Source organism: Acomys minous, assembly GCF_964271855.1.
Source record: "Acomys minous genome assembly, chromosome: 7".
Taxonomy (NCBI): Eukaryota; Metazoa; Chordata; class Mammalia; order Rodentia; family Muridae; genus Acomys; species Acomys minous.
The window spans coordinates 107,163,713-107,178,854 of record NC_140488.1 but is presented as its reverse complement, the minus strand read 5'-3'; the positions used below and the strand labels follow the sequence as shown (position 1 = coordinate 107,178,854).

The 15,142-nt window shown below is 39.5% G+C and overlaps 1 protein-coding gene across 1 annotated transcript in view; it reads left to right on the top strand.

The window, feature by feature from the left end:
* Positions 1-14,458, top strand: part of CCNB3 (cyclin B3) — a 54,633-nt gene extending 40,175 nt beyond the window's left edge. The window contains exons 11-16 of the mRNA XM_084791105.1: positions 3,075-3,167; positions 4,790-4,927; positions 9,687-9,842; positions 10,535-10,684; positions 13,829-13,959; positions 14,174-14,458. Of these exons, the coding sequence (XP_084647231.1) occupies positions 3,075-3,167; positions 4,790-4,927; positions 9,687-9,842; positions 10,535-10,684; positions 13,829-13,959; positions 14,174-14,255 (750 nt within the window). The 3' untranslated portion in view covers positions 14,256-14,458. The remainder of the gene's footprint in view (positions 1-3,074; positions 3,168-4,789; positions 4,928-9,686; positions 9,843-10,534; positions 10,685-13,828; positions 13,960-14,173) is intronic.
* The last annotated feature ends 684 nt before the right edge of the window (positions 14,459-15,142 follow it).

Genomic DNA, 15,142 nt, shown 5'->3' with positions numbered 1-15,142 from the left:
GATAATTTACCAAATAGGGTTTATCAGACTTTATATGATGGTGAAGGAATATCTCACACTTTTTCTAGAGAGAATTGATTGCCTGATTTTGCAGCCTATGTCTTTTCTAATGTACAGATAATTCTTGATGTATGAAGAGGATAAACTCTAGATAAAATTGAATTATCCAGCCTCAGCCACAACTTCACTGTAAAATGTAGATTGCTGAAGCCCCCCAGCATTGAGAGAGAGAATTATAATTATAACACATATTTTTAGCCCTGAAAAAGATCAAAATTTAAAACCAGTAATTATATTTCTACTGAATGTATATTGCTTCTTACCTATCATAAAGTACAAAATTAAGTTGAAATATTAAAATCAGGCCCATCTGTGCCTTAGAGAAATCAGGAGACATCTCTGTTTTGTTTTGTTTTGCTTTTAAGTCTTAGCTTATAGCAGTATCAGATGAAATCTGAAAATGTTTTTCCTGTTTTCTAGTTTTTATTTTTATTTTTTGAAAATAGATTTTTTCGTACAATGTACTATTTTACAGATAAAGTACATTGTAATATTTTATTTTTTAGGGATTAGAGTTGCTTTTTTCATCCAAAGGTAATACAACATTTTGTACATTGTCTCTAACAATTGCTTATTTCTCTAACGCAATTGACTTTGATTCAATTTTGACACTGAGCACTCAAAGTTCACATCAGATCCCTTAGATAAAGGGCTCAGTTATACAATAATGTACCAATTTCCTATTGTCAACCATAGATGCAGATCTGGGATACCCATATTTCTAGCCATCGGATAACAAGTTTTAGATTTCCCATGCTATCATTTTGTTCTAGAATGTTCCACAAAGGCTTGGTCCCTAGCTTGAGGTGATACCAGGAAGTAGCATAACCTTTAGGAGGCAGGTATGTAAGAGGAGATCAATCATCAGAGGAATGCTTATGGAGAGTATTTTTGGGACCATTTAGCTCTTTGGTCCCTATGCTTCCTTTCTGCCATGCGTGTTTGACATCATGTGGTACCTCATCACATGAACCATATGTGATTTGATATATTCTGATTATGGTTTTTCCTCCCTCATCTACTCCCAGAGCCTCCCTTCTTCTCTGCCCATCCAACTCCGTGTGTCTTTTTCTTTCTCTGAAATATTTTTTAAATTGTAAGATGTTTTATTAATACCTTGAGGATTTCAAGCAATGTATTTTGATCATATTCATACTCATTCCCATTCATATCCATCCCTACATCTATATGCATTCAACTTTGTGTCTCTTATGTGTGGCCATATTATTATTCCTTGGGTATGGGGCCACCCCCAGAGCATGTGGTTACATTCTTAAAGAAAATTTACTTTGCCTCTCCCAGAAGCTATAAATTGCCAATGGCTCATCATCTAGAGATGGGATATTTATGCCCACTTCTTCCCTCCATGCTGGGGTTTTTATCTGGGTAGAGCTTGTGTTGGTCATGGTTTTATGAAAACCACTGTGAATTCATATGTCCCATTCCCAGAAAACATTGTTTCAATGCAATCAACCATCATTCCTGACTCTTAGTCTTTTTACTTCTTCCACAAGCATCCCTGAGCCATTTGGGACTGAGCATTGGTGTCTTATTTTCATCACATTGACCAGCTGTGAGTCTCAGTTAATTGACTTCTACTAAAAGAAAAAAAACTTCTCTGATGTGGGTTGAGAAACGAATTTAACCTATGGATATGGCATTAAATCATTAGTTGATTTTAATACTATGTCCTTTTAGCAGAATAGCAATTAGATTTCCCCTTGGGTCTGTCTAGGCCCTGGTTTTTGGCCCCCGTTATGGTGCCAGGTATGGCATCTTGTGGAGTCGCCTTCAATCCAGTCAGAAGGTGTTTGGTTCCTTCTGTAACATTCACTCCACTATTGTACCATGGGAACTATCTTGTCAGACTAGTTGTTATTATAGCTTTCAGGACTCACAGCTGGGTAAGACTCATGATTAATTCCTCCCTGGTAACATGTACAGCATTTCCCAGAACTAGGAAAACTAGCCAGTAGGGTTGAAGCTTTAAGGTTATTTTTTTCATATTCATTGACTCCAGTGTGGTGTGTGTGTCTGTGTGATGTGACACAGGCATCTAGTTTTTCTTGGTATAGATACGTGCTCTCACTTTGGTTGAGTGGGTATTTGGATCTTTATTTGCTGCTATTCCAACTTACCAAGCTATGGTGCAGCTGACTGGTGCTTGGAGCTCAGTACTGAAGCAACTCTGCTGATGTTCAAATGGAGTGTCATGAGTAGTCCCATTTCAGCTAGGAATAGGGGCAACTTCTGAACCCAGTAGTAAACCATCTGAAGTCTATGGGAGCCCAGTCACCCAGTTCTACAGGTAGTCCTTGGAGAGCAGGGCCTGGGATCTCAGTGAGAGTGGAAGGTGCCCCCTGGAGGTAGGGAATAGAATGCTATACCATCCTCAGGTGGAGGTGGGTGGGGTATAAGGCTGAGCTGAAGGTCTGTACTTGGGGTTGTACTCGGACTAACCATGAGATCCCTGTGTAGCAGAGGGGGTAGGGTGGATCCTAGACTAGCTCTGGGGTCCATGCCTGAGTTTGAGCTCACAGGTTCCCACATGGTCCACAGAGTGATCAGTGGGGTGGCTGAGAGGTCAGGCAGGTGGGTAGACTGGCTCTGGTGGGTCTCTTAAATCTTGACATATATATAGAAAATAAGCTTAGTTTTCTAAATCAAAATATGAGGATTTACAAGACACTTGTGTATTACATATATGTACATCAAAGATGAAAAAGCATTGGTCTACCCAGCATGATATTGTGTTTTAGACTGAATTGTGAAGAACTATTGCAACTCTTCTAGTATTTATTGACAGCCATAGGTGGGTTCCCCAATATCTCTTCTGACACTTACATATCTTGTATGTCCATTCATCAAAGATAGCTGGAACTTGTTCAGAAAAGGATATGCTCATATCTCATACCAGTTGAAAATTGTGAGCTGGAAACATGAAAAAGAAGTTAACTGTCAAAATTTTGAAGTACAAGAATAGTTCATTAACATTTCTTTTTCATTGATGCCAGGAAAAGTTCATAATCGAGAAATACATGGACCACCAGGCTGAACTCTCCAATGACTTGAGGGCTATTGTTGTGGACTGGTTGGTGGAGGTACAGGTATGCCTGGCAATTGTTACCTCAAGAAGCTGTCGTTCTTTCTTGCAGTTCAAATCAGAATGCCAAAAACATACTGAATCTACAGAGATGAAGAAACTGTAGTTCCTGAATTCTGGGAATTTATTATTTAGATATGTAAAAGTAATTTTGTTCTTTGTTCTCCTGGCTCAATTGTTGTTTGGGAGGCTAACTACCCCCTTGTGCTAACCTAAGGTCTAGTCCTGGAAGCTTCTATCCTCTCTGCAATCTTGCTTCTGAGAGAGTTTAATAAGTATCAGAGCTGATTGCTTTCTTCAGCCTATTGAAAGGGCTAACTCTCTCAGTAGTAAATTGTCTACAAATGGCTTCACACCAGGTCTTATGGAACTGTAAGTTGTAACCAGCACGAATGTAGCATGAAAGGACTTGGTTCCATCGTCTTCTATGCCCCATTTACTAGGATAGAAGGCTCTATGCTGCTTAAGGACCTGAGTAGATTCTGAGCATGCACATGTGTCTGTCTGTAATCCCAGCACCGGAGAGGTGAGGAAGGACAGCTCTCTGGAGCTCGCTGGCTGCCTGGCCTAGCAGAGACTGTCTCAAAAACTGAGGTAGATAACATCTGAGGACGACACTTGATATTGACCTCCGGCCTCTTACATGCATGTGCACACACATACATGCCCTACATGTGCACTCACACATATACATGAAAACATGCAGGTTTATTATCCACGTATCTATATGCTACATTTAATACCAGCATGCAGGAATAAGTGGCTGTGTGTACTAGAAGGAAGCAATATAAATATTGGCTGTGCTATTTTTTTCACAGAGGTTTATCCTTAGATACTGTTTCTCATCCCTAGCATCATTTATTTATTTGTTTAGTCGTTAGCTGGTTTCCATTTGCTACTTGAGATTGTAGCCATGAGATTTGCCTTCCCATCTCTATCTTAAGACATTCATCTTGATACTTTGGAAAGCAAAATAAAATGCCCATGCTAGAATCCCCAGTACCTGTGAAATGTTAAAGTTGCTAATCAGCTGAGTTTAAGATAGGCCAATGATCTCAGACTATTTGGGTGAGCCTAATGTGTTCACAGGTGTTCTTAAATGTGGAACAGGGAGACAATTTGGAGATGAAAGGGACAACAGACTAAAAAAAAAAGTGAGTTGCCTCTATAGATTAGAAAAGAAAAATAATTATTTACTAGAACTTCTCCAAAAGAAGATGGACCTGTTAGCCCTCTCTCCGTGTTTTAGAACTAAAGACACACTGTCTCTGTGGAGAGTACAAGTTACCAATAAAGAAAGAAAGCAGGAACATCTGAGTATTAGACATTAAGGAGAGAGAGAGATATGTGGACTCAAAGCACTCATAGGTAAGGCAGAACTTTTCCTTCTAGCTTGTAATGTTGAGTATGTGTCCAAAGGATAATTACAGGTCATTGCACGGTCCTTAAAGGGGCTACACAGTGGTATGTGTCAGTACCTTGCTGAAGCAGTTTCCACATTCTCTGCAGAGTACAAACTGTCTAGGGCTATTCTTGATGTTCCAGGCAGTCAAGGTTCCTAGATTTCTCTGGAGGTGGCTATTTGTTTGGAAAATATTCAGATCCCTGTCTTATGTGTTCCTTCAGATGTGCTTTCAGATGAGTCATGAGACCCTGTATTTGGCAGTGAAGATAGTGGATCTCTACCTAATGAAGGCACAATGCAAGAAGAAGTACCTACAACTCCTTGGTTCCACTGCCTACATGATTGCCGCCAAATTAGAGGTGAGTCTGAATCCTCAGGGTCTGAGGGGAACGTATCAAATATCCATCCTAAACAGAATGGATATGCATATGTTTTTATACACAAGAAAAACTCTGTATATGCATCTCTATAAATTCATTTATGTCTACACACACACACACACACACACACACGCACACACATACACACACACACACACACACACACACAGAGAGAGAGAGAGAGAGAGACAGAGAGAGAGAGAGAGAGAGAGAGAGAGAGAGAGAGAGAGAGAGAGAGAGAGACAGAGAAAGAGACAGAGACAGACAGAGAGACAGACAGAGAGAGACAGAGAGACAGAGAGACACAGACAGAGAGACACAGACAGAGACAGATCTTTTTTCTTTTGTTCTTTTCTTTTTTTTCCAAGACAGGGTCTCTCTGTGCAGTCTTGGCTGTTGTAGGCTGTCCTCGAACTCACGATGACCCACCTACCCTTACCTCCAGAGAGAGATCTTTCTTACCAGTTTTTTTGGTCTATTTCTTTAAATTTGGACAGTCTTTGGTTGGCACTTGTGATATATTTGTCATAGCATCAGAAAGGTTCACTTGTTTAGTCTTTGAAGATACGTTATAGGCAAAGCTGCCTAATTTAATAGGTTGTTCTGTTAAAAAAAAAGCTTCCTTCTCATTCATGATTTCTTGCCCTCTCCCCAAGTTTTTCTTGTTCTACCAACTACATCCTGTCTGCACCTATAATGATAAATGTAGATGCTGGAGACAATAGAAAATGGTTTGGTGCAGATTATAGTAAGTCTAAAATAGTCTAGGAGGAATAGTTATTTTTGAAATAATAGTATAAAGACTACTGGTCTTTTCTTCATGACCAAAATCTGTGTAGCTAACCTCTCTAATTCTTTCCTTTATTTAGGTATTTAACGATCTTGTTCAATTCTTCAAGTTTCCCTTCAATTATGTCAGTAGTATCAAACTAGGGCTTAAGAGAAGAATTTTACTACTTAAGAAGAATTGGAGATAGCAATTTCTATTAAAGGGTTCAAAACCAACCTGGCGTGGTGGCTCATGCTTTTAATCCCAGCACTCGGGAGGCAGAGGCAGGCGGACCATTGTCAGTTCAAGGCCAGCCTGGTCTACATAGCGAGTCCAGGACCGCCAAGGCTACACAGAGAAACCCTGTCTCAAAAAAACCAAAAAAAAAAAAAAAAAGTTCAAAAACCTTTGGAACTATTTTTTTTCTTTTGGTGTGTCTGCTGGCTCGTGTGTGTGTGTGTGTGTGTGTGTGTGTGTGTGTGTGTGTGTGTGTGTGTGTTTTCCCTCTTCTACTTTTCCCTTTCTTTCTGTTTTTTCTCTACTCTCTCTGTATCTACCTATCTCATTCCTTCCCTGCTCAGGTACTGTTTTGTACTTATCATTAGTACAACTACACTCAGCTTTAAAGGCTGGGCCTAGGTAGAGTAAGAAGAAAAGCAAAGAGGAGGATGGGGTACTTTTAGCGAGCTTTGGAACCAGAAGAACTCCTCTTGTGTTCAGTAAAGAAAGGATCTATTAAGGCCTAGGGAGGAAGGATATCTTCCCCTTATGGGATTTAGAAATGCTAGAAGACTTTTAAAAAATGCTTTACTTTTATCTCCTAGTAATGTGTATATGTCTGTGTGGGAGTCTGCACATGTGAGTACAAATATCCATGAAATCAATAGTGTCATATGTCTCTGGAGCTGAATTGCAGGCAGCTGTGAGCCAATTGGTGTGGATACTAGGGACCAAAGTCAGGTCCTCTGCACTAGCAGTAGATACTTTTAACTGCTGAGCCTTTTTTTCTAGCCCCTGAAAGAGCTTTTTAAATTATATAATTTTTCTTTTTTCTTCATTAATTAATTTATCTATTCATTTTACATCCCAATCACAACCCCACTCCCTCCTCTCTGCCCAGTCACACCCTCCCACCCACTTCCCTGATACTCCCTCCCCCACCTCCACCCCCTGGATAGCAACCTACCCTGGTACATCAAGTCACATCGTAACTAAGTGCCTCCTCTTTCACTGAAGCAATACAAGGCAGCTCTGCTAGGGAAATGGAATCCAGAGTCTAAATCGCATAGCCCCTGCTCCAGTTGTTAAGGAATCCACTTGAGGACCAAGCAACTTCATATGTGTAGGGAGTCTAGGCCCAGTCCATGCATGCCCTTTGGTTGGTGGCTCAGTCTCTGTGAGCCCCCATGGGCCCAGGTTAGTTTATTCTGTAGGTCTTCTTGTGTCCTTGACCTTTCCAGATCCTTCAATCCTTCCTCTAACTCTTTCACAAGACTCTTTGAGTTCCACCTAATGTTTGGCTGTGGGTCTCTGTATCTTTTTCCATTATCTGCTGGATGAAGCCTCTCAGATGACAGTTATTAGTAGGTTCCTGTCTGCAAGGATAGCAGAGGATCATTAATAGTATCAGGGGTTGGCTCTCTCCCATGGTGTAGGTCCAAGTTGGGCAAGTCATTGGTTGGACATTCCCTCAATCTCTGTCCCATCTTTTATCCCTGCGCATCTGGTAAGCAGGACGAATTTTCGGTCCAGGGTTTTGTGGGTGGGTTGATGTACCCCTTCCCCGACTGGAAGTCCTGCTTGGATACAGGATGTGGCCACTTCAGTCTCATTATCTCCCACTGCTAACTTTTCCCAGAGATGCCCAACACCAATTTCCCTTCTCTCTCCCAGCCCTCTCACCCCCCATCCCTGCTCTTGCCACACCTGATTCCCCTCTCCTTCCCCTCACCACCCTCCTCTCTCAAACTGTGGCCTTTCTCCCTCCACTTCCAATATCCATGGTGCCTATTTTATTTCTTCTTCTTAGTGGGATTCAAGCATCCTCCCTTGATCCCTCTTTGTTACTTAGTTTCTTTGGGTCTGTGCATTGTAGCATGGTAATCCGGTATTTTATGGCTCTTAATCATTTATAAGTGAGTATAAACCAGGTGTATCCTTCTGTGTCTGGGTTACCTCACTCCCAATGATCTTTTCGAGTTCCATCCATTTGCTTGCAAATTTCATGATATCCTTGTTCTTATTAGCTTAATAGTATTCCATTCGTAAATGTACTACAGCTTCTTTATCCATTCTTCCAATGAGGAACATCTGGGTTGTTTCTAGATTCTGGCTTTTACAAATAAAGCTGCTATGAACATAGTTGAGCAAATGCCCTTGTGGTATAATGGAGAGTCTTTTGGGTGTATGCCCAGGAGTGGAATGGCTGGGTCTTATAGTAGCATTACTCCCAGTTTTCTGAGAAAGCGCCAGATTGATTTCCAATGTGGTTGTACAAGTTTACACTCCCACCAGCAGTGGAGGAGTGTTCCCCTTTCTCCACATCCTTGCCAGCATGTGCTGTCACTTGAGGTTTTAATCTTAGCCATTTGATGGGTGTAAGATGGAATCTCAGAGTCATTTTAGTTTGTATTTCCCTGATGACTAAGGATGTTGAGCATTTCCCAGTCTGTAGACTGTTGTTTTGTTCTATTGACAGTGTCCTTTGCCTTGCAGAAGCTTTTCAGTTTCATGAGGTCCCATTTTTTTATTGTTGATCTTAGAACCTGAGCTATTTGTGTTCTGTTCAGGAAGTTGTCTCCTGTGCCAATGAGTTCAAGGCTGATCCCTACTTTCTCGTCTAATAGATTTAGTGTATCTGTTTTAATGTGGAAGTATTTGCTCCACTTGGACTTGAGTTTTGTGCAGGGTGATAAATATTGATCTATTTGCATTCTTCTACATGCTGACATCTAGCTAGTTAGACCAACAACATTTCTTGAAGATGTTTTTTCCCCATTGTATGGTTTTGGCTTCTTTGTCAAAAATCAAGTGTCCATAGGCAGGCTAGAGAAAGGCTGGGTGGGGTCTAACCCCAAATTATAAATTTAATTCAAATGTAATTACATTATTTACACAGTTCCTTTTTTTCCTCCATCCCCAAAACCTCTTACTTCATTTCAAATTAATTGCCTCTTTTTTGATTACTATTGTTTACATATACACATAAATATAAAAATACAACCTGCTGAGTCCGTTTAATGTTGCTTGTATGTACATGCTTTCAGGGATGACCTCTAGGTATAGGATAGCCAAATAAGGGAACCATCTCTGAGGAAGACTAATTCTCCCTCTCTCAGCAGTTATTAATTGCCTGTGGTTCTTTGTGTAGAAGCAGGGCCTGTGAGATTTCCTCTTTTCACATTAGCATGTCTGTTGGTATTGCCGTTGTTCAGGTTTGATTTTAGGTGGCCATATTGTTATGATTTCATGGATATAGACTTTCCTTTCATTTATAAGACACACCTCACAGCAGCTTTCCAGGTCCTCTGTCTTTTACACGTCTTTCCATCTCTCTTCTTACAATATTCCCTGAACCTGATGTGCAGGAGTTTTACTGTAGATATATTAACTGGGGTGGAAGTGTAGAAGTGTCACTATTGCACTTTAGCGATATTTTGCTGTGCTGGTCGTTGTTGTGGTTCATAGATGCCCTGGTTGGGTAGGACTATTGATTGCTTCCCTCTTTTGGCAGCTTGCATAATACCTCTTGGAACTATGAAAACTAGACTAAGGGAGGAAGATTTCAAGTCACATTCAGCCATTCAAAATAACTAAAACTGACTCTTAGATCTGCCCTCAAAGTCTATGGCTGGAAATAGTGTTGACTCCTCCTTATCCTTCACTTCTATCCCCTTCTTCCTAATTCTATGCTAATTATAGCCTAAAAGGATGTCTATAAACATGATTGTGTCTCCTTTCCATCCACAGGAATCCTATCCACCTTCCCTGAAAGAGTTCTTTTTCATTTGTGAAAATGTTTATAAGAAGCAGGATATGCTTTCCTTGGAAGTCAGGATCCTGAAAACCCTGGACTTTGACATCAATATTCCTACTGCATATAATTTTCTACGGAGATATGCTTCGGTAACAGGGGGGAGGCACAGCTTGGTTATTTTGACCTGTGGACTGATCTTTTCTATATCCAAAGTGGTTGACAGACTTCTTGGCGAAAGGTTGTTCATCAGACACTTGGGGTGGAGCAAGTAATAGATTCCTCTGGTGTGCCTACAAGGTTTTAGGGTTAGGGCAAAGTAGGGAATGAGGTAAAAATATTCTCTGAGCAGGACCGGGTGAATATGATTGGGGGCAATGTTGGCAATATTCTTTTCCTTAGTTGAGTATTGGTTGTGGAGGGAGATCACCTTATAATTATTCGTTGTATCCTGAAATTGTTTGATGTGTGTTATAAGTTAAATTTTTTTCAAACATAAGAAGGAAGGGAATTTTTGGATCATCTCCTACAGTAGGACAATGTGCATAGTCACTGTTGGGAGACTTTAACCCTCCAAAGGATGACTACTAACAGCAGGGAAAGTGAAAGGCTACACACTTGATAAGTTAGGAGCCTTAAAGACAGCAAATCCCCGTTCCAGTATAATATTCTAGAGTGTCTGCACTTTTGTAGGCGGGAGTCTGCAAAATGGGTCGTGGCAGCAGAAGTACATGGTTGAAACAGAAAGTCATGTGGACTAGGGATGAGGTACCTTGAAAGGGGTTGTTCTGCCTGCTACTGTGTTTCTGAATTGGTTGCTAACGACGCTTCTTATTGCCTTTAGTATATCAGTGCTAGCATGAAGACACTAACCCTGTCCCGATACATCTGTGAGTTAACCCTGACGGAATATGGCTATATCCAAGAGAAGCCTTCAAAGCTAGCTGCAGCCTCCTTCATCTTGGCCCTCTACATGAGGAATCTCAGCAGTTGTGTAAGTGGATGGGGTGGCTCAGTCACTAAGAGCAGCCTGTTCTAAGTTCAAATCCCCAGCACTCATGTAAAAGGTTACACATAACTGTGCTTGATTGTGCCCCTGATCTTTGGGGGTGGGGGTGGGGTCACAGTGGGAGTAGACAAACAAGTGACTCATTGGGAACTTGCTGGCTGCCAGCCTGGCTCAGGGCTCACTGAGACACTCTGTCTCAAAGGAGTAAGGTGGACAGTGATAGAACAGGACACCTAACATTTTTCTCTGGCCTGTGCATGTATACACACAGGGACATTCACACACACAGACACACACACACACACACACACAGACACACACAAACTACTTGGGATAAATAATCATGGTGAGTGGAGATGGGGTGGAAATTAGGACTGTGGGAAGTTCATGTAACAAAACTCCTTCCTTCCTGTGGCTTCTTTAGCTCCTAGACAATATATGGACACGGTTTGCTACAGTAATTGCTTTCAAATATTTGTTTAGTTTTTCTTTGTCACAATACTAGAATACTTTTTGTTTTAAAGCAAGCCTCCAAGAAAAATCAAAATTACAAAACAGACCAATGTGAAGTTACTCTGGTTGCCATAGGAGCTGTGGTGGGCTTACTTGCTATTCTTTACTTTTTTTTTTCCTTTACTTTTTTTTTTAAGCTGGGAGACTTTTATTACTATTTTAATTTTCTCATTTGTTATGAGTCTATTCAGGTTGCTAACTTTTGGGGTTAATTTTGGCGGTTTGGCTGAATATAGAAATTTACCCATTTGCTTTAGGTTTTCCAGCTTAATGGAACACAGGTTTTTAAAATATTCCCCTATAACATTTGGAATTTTTCTGTTAATTTGGGTCCTCTTTTTCTTTATTTTGATTAGTTTGTCCAAGGACCTGACAATCTTATCATCTCAAGAAAAAAGAAAAAACAAACAAACAAAGAAAAGAGGCTTATTGTTTTATTTTATTTTATTAATTTATTCCTATTACATCTCAATGGTTATCCCCTCCCTTGTATCCTCCCATTCCTCCCTCCCTCCCATTTTCCCCTTACTCCCCTCTCCTATGACTGTGACTGAGGGGGACCTCCTCCCCCTGTGTATGCTCATAGGGTATCAAGTCTTTTCTTGGTAGCCTGCTAGAAAAGAGGCTTATAGATTTATTGATTATTTAGTTTTTTTAAATTTTTTGTTGATTATTTATATTGTTTTATTTTTTCTGTTTCATTGGTTTCTGCTCTGATTTTTCTTATTTTTTATGATTGGCTGGGTTTGGTTTTAGTTTGTTCTTTGAGTTGCATCAGTAAGCTATTTATTTGTGCTTTTTCTGTTTTTTTTTTTTTTAAGATGTAGACATTTAGTGCTATAAATTCCCCTTGTAGGATTATTCTCATTTTGCCACAGAGGTTTTCTTGTGTTGTGTTTTCATTTTTATTTAGTTCTAAGACCTTTTTTCCTTTTTTGATTTCTTCTTTGACCCATTCATTATCCATCAATGAGTAGCTTAATCTCCGTGAGTTTGTATATTTACTGGAGTTTTTTTTTCTGTCAATTTTAAGTTTTGTTTCACTGTAGTCAGACAAGATACAAGGAGTGATTTCAATCATTTTGAAGTTTTAAAGATTTGCTTTGTGCCCCAGGAAGTGGCATATTTTAGAGAAGCTTCCATGTGCTACTGAATAGAATGGGTGCTCTTTAGTGTTTGGGTGGAATATTCTGTAGATATATGCATTTCATGTATAGTGTCATTTATTTCTAATGATTTTCTGTTTAATTTTTGTTCAGATGACTTGTCTATTGGTAAATGTGGGATTAAAGTCAGCTATTATTATTATTGGGTGAAAGTTAATCTGTGCCTTTAAATCCAATAGTAATTTTAAAATGAAATTGTGTACCCCAGAGTTTGATGCATATAGGATACTAATGTCTTCTTGGTTAACTGTTCCCTTGGTTAAAATGAATTGTCCCAGTTATCTCTTCTGATTACTTTTTGTGTGGAGTCTGTGCTGTCAGATATTAGGATAGAAATGTGTCCTTGACTCCTGGTCCAGCTTGATTAGAGTACTTTTGCCCTTCTTTACTTTAAAGTGGTGGCTATCTTTAAAGATAATATGTGTTTCTTGAAGAAAATGGATAGGTGGATTTGGTTTCTTGTTCTGTACAGCAAGCCAGTGTCTTCTGATTGGAAAATTGAAGCCATTAATATTTAAAGTTATTTTTTGAGTATGTGTATGTATTAATTGTGGTCATTGTGTTTTTGATTTTTGGTATTGTTTGTGTTTTAAGTGGTACTTGGTATCATAGTGATTATGGCCTTGTGTTTCTTTTCTCAGTTTCTTGGCTATACTCATTGCTTTCTTCAGCCTGAAATATTACTTCCTAAGTTTTCTTTAGATTTGGTTTGTTGAAAACATTTTTAAAAGATATTTATATCTTGCAAAGTCTGTCTTTGTCCTTCAACTATAGCAGATACTTTTGGATATAGTCAAGATTGATGATTATGGTCTTTTAGGAATTGGGATGTATTACTTCAGGCTCTTCTGGTTTTCAATTTTTCAAATAACAGCTACGATGTCAGCTGTTATTCTCATGGGTTTTCCTTTATATGTGACGACTGTTTTGTTTTCCTTGAAGTTTTCAATACTCTTTATTTTCCCTCCCATCCACTTTCATATCATATTCTACTATCCACCCCACACACCACGGAAGAGGTGATTTTTAAGCTCAGTCTTGAAAGATCAGTAGGAACCTATGAGGGGAGATATTTGATGTGGACAAAGTATTAACTGAAAAAAATGCATGAGTTCTAAAGGAATGAGTATGGTGTGTTTGGGGTAAAATTCTAAAACCTATTCCTTAGGTCTTTGGTAGATTTTAGCTTCGATGAATACCTGTAACTAAGGTCAACATATAAATGATGATACTTAGACATAATCATCTTGGAAGTTTGTGTTTGAAACTTATTCTTTTAGGGGCTAGCGTATAATTATAAGTCGGTGTCTGGATCGTATGAGTCTTTGAAATGTTTTGAGTATCTCCTCTGCCTAGACCATAGATGGGACCTCTGGACTTGAATAGCATAGTTGGAGGCAAAGGTATACTTTCAGTAATAGGAGTTAATATTCATTCTTCTTTTGTTCAGGTTCCTGTGCTGGAACATTATAGTGGCTACCAGATTGCTGAACTTCACACCTTGATCAGGAAGCTAAACAATTCAGTGACCTTCCAACCCCTTTGTAGCCTCAAGAATGTGTATGAGAAGTATTCCGAAGAGTAAGTACCAACTCCAGGTTTCATGAGAAGTCTTTCAAACAGTGAGCCTAGGCAAATCTCACTTAAAAGGGGGAGCTTCATAAACTTTACTCCTCTCTTTCTACTCTAGAATTAAAGGCAGCTAGGAAACCAGGGGCTCTATGTGCCATTTCTTCTGTGGAGCCTGTTCTGCTTTCCTTATTTTCCTCTAAGCAGACCACTCTTCCTTTTGCAGGGCCTTCTTTGAAGTCGCCAAAATCCCTCCTTTGAACATGGAAATTCTAGAAGAGCTGTTGAACTATGCATTGAGCAGCTGAAGACCTCTGACAACACTGTAAGGGCTGGGCAGACATACACAGAGGAACACACTTATTCATTGATCTTATGTCTGACGCTTTCTTTCCTTTTCTTAGCTTTTCATTAGTATGTTTCCTCTTTTTGTATTCTCCTAACCCTATCATTGTAGGTGCTTAAACATTTTAAATTGTTTTTGTGAAAGAAAAGAAATTGTCTTGTATTTGCTCAAAAAAAATTAATAAAATGCAATGGTTATGAGAATGGCCCATGTCCCCTCTGATTGCTGAGGCACCCTACGCATAGCCCAAGGAGGTTATTTTCCAACCCAGTAAAGTCTGTTCCGGGATATAACTTATCCAATTTCTTTCTCTCTTTAGAGTTTTTTTCCCTCAGAGGAAAAGGAATTCAGCTAGGTGTGAAATAATAAGAGAGTCTATAAAAAGATTATCCTGGAGAGTGGTACCCAGTTCAAGAAGAAGAAGGGACTCTAATTCTCCTCCCCCAGGCAAGCCTTAAAAGCTCAGAGCCAGAGCAATTGATGGTATGGTAGAACAAATACTCATTAGTTCCAATCTCAGATTCTGTATTTGCTTTTGCTTCAATGGTGAAAGATGGAGAGGCAGCTCTTTATAGTCTAAATTTGAAAAAACAAAAAGCAAAAAACAACTGGTAGGACACTGCAATCTTTCTTGAACCTTATTGTTTACCAAAAGAAGACATTTCTAGTTATAAAATCAATATTTTTCCATACATGCAGCATCAACCAGTTACCCAATTTTTCTTTTTTAATTAATTAATATATTAATTTATTTATTTACTCATTCACTTTATACCCCAATTGTAGCCCCCTACCCCCCTCTTCCCTGTGTCCCTCCTCCCCTACCCCTCCAAAAAGAGGAGTCCCCCA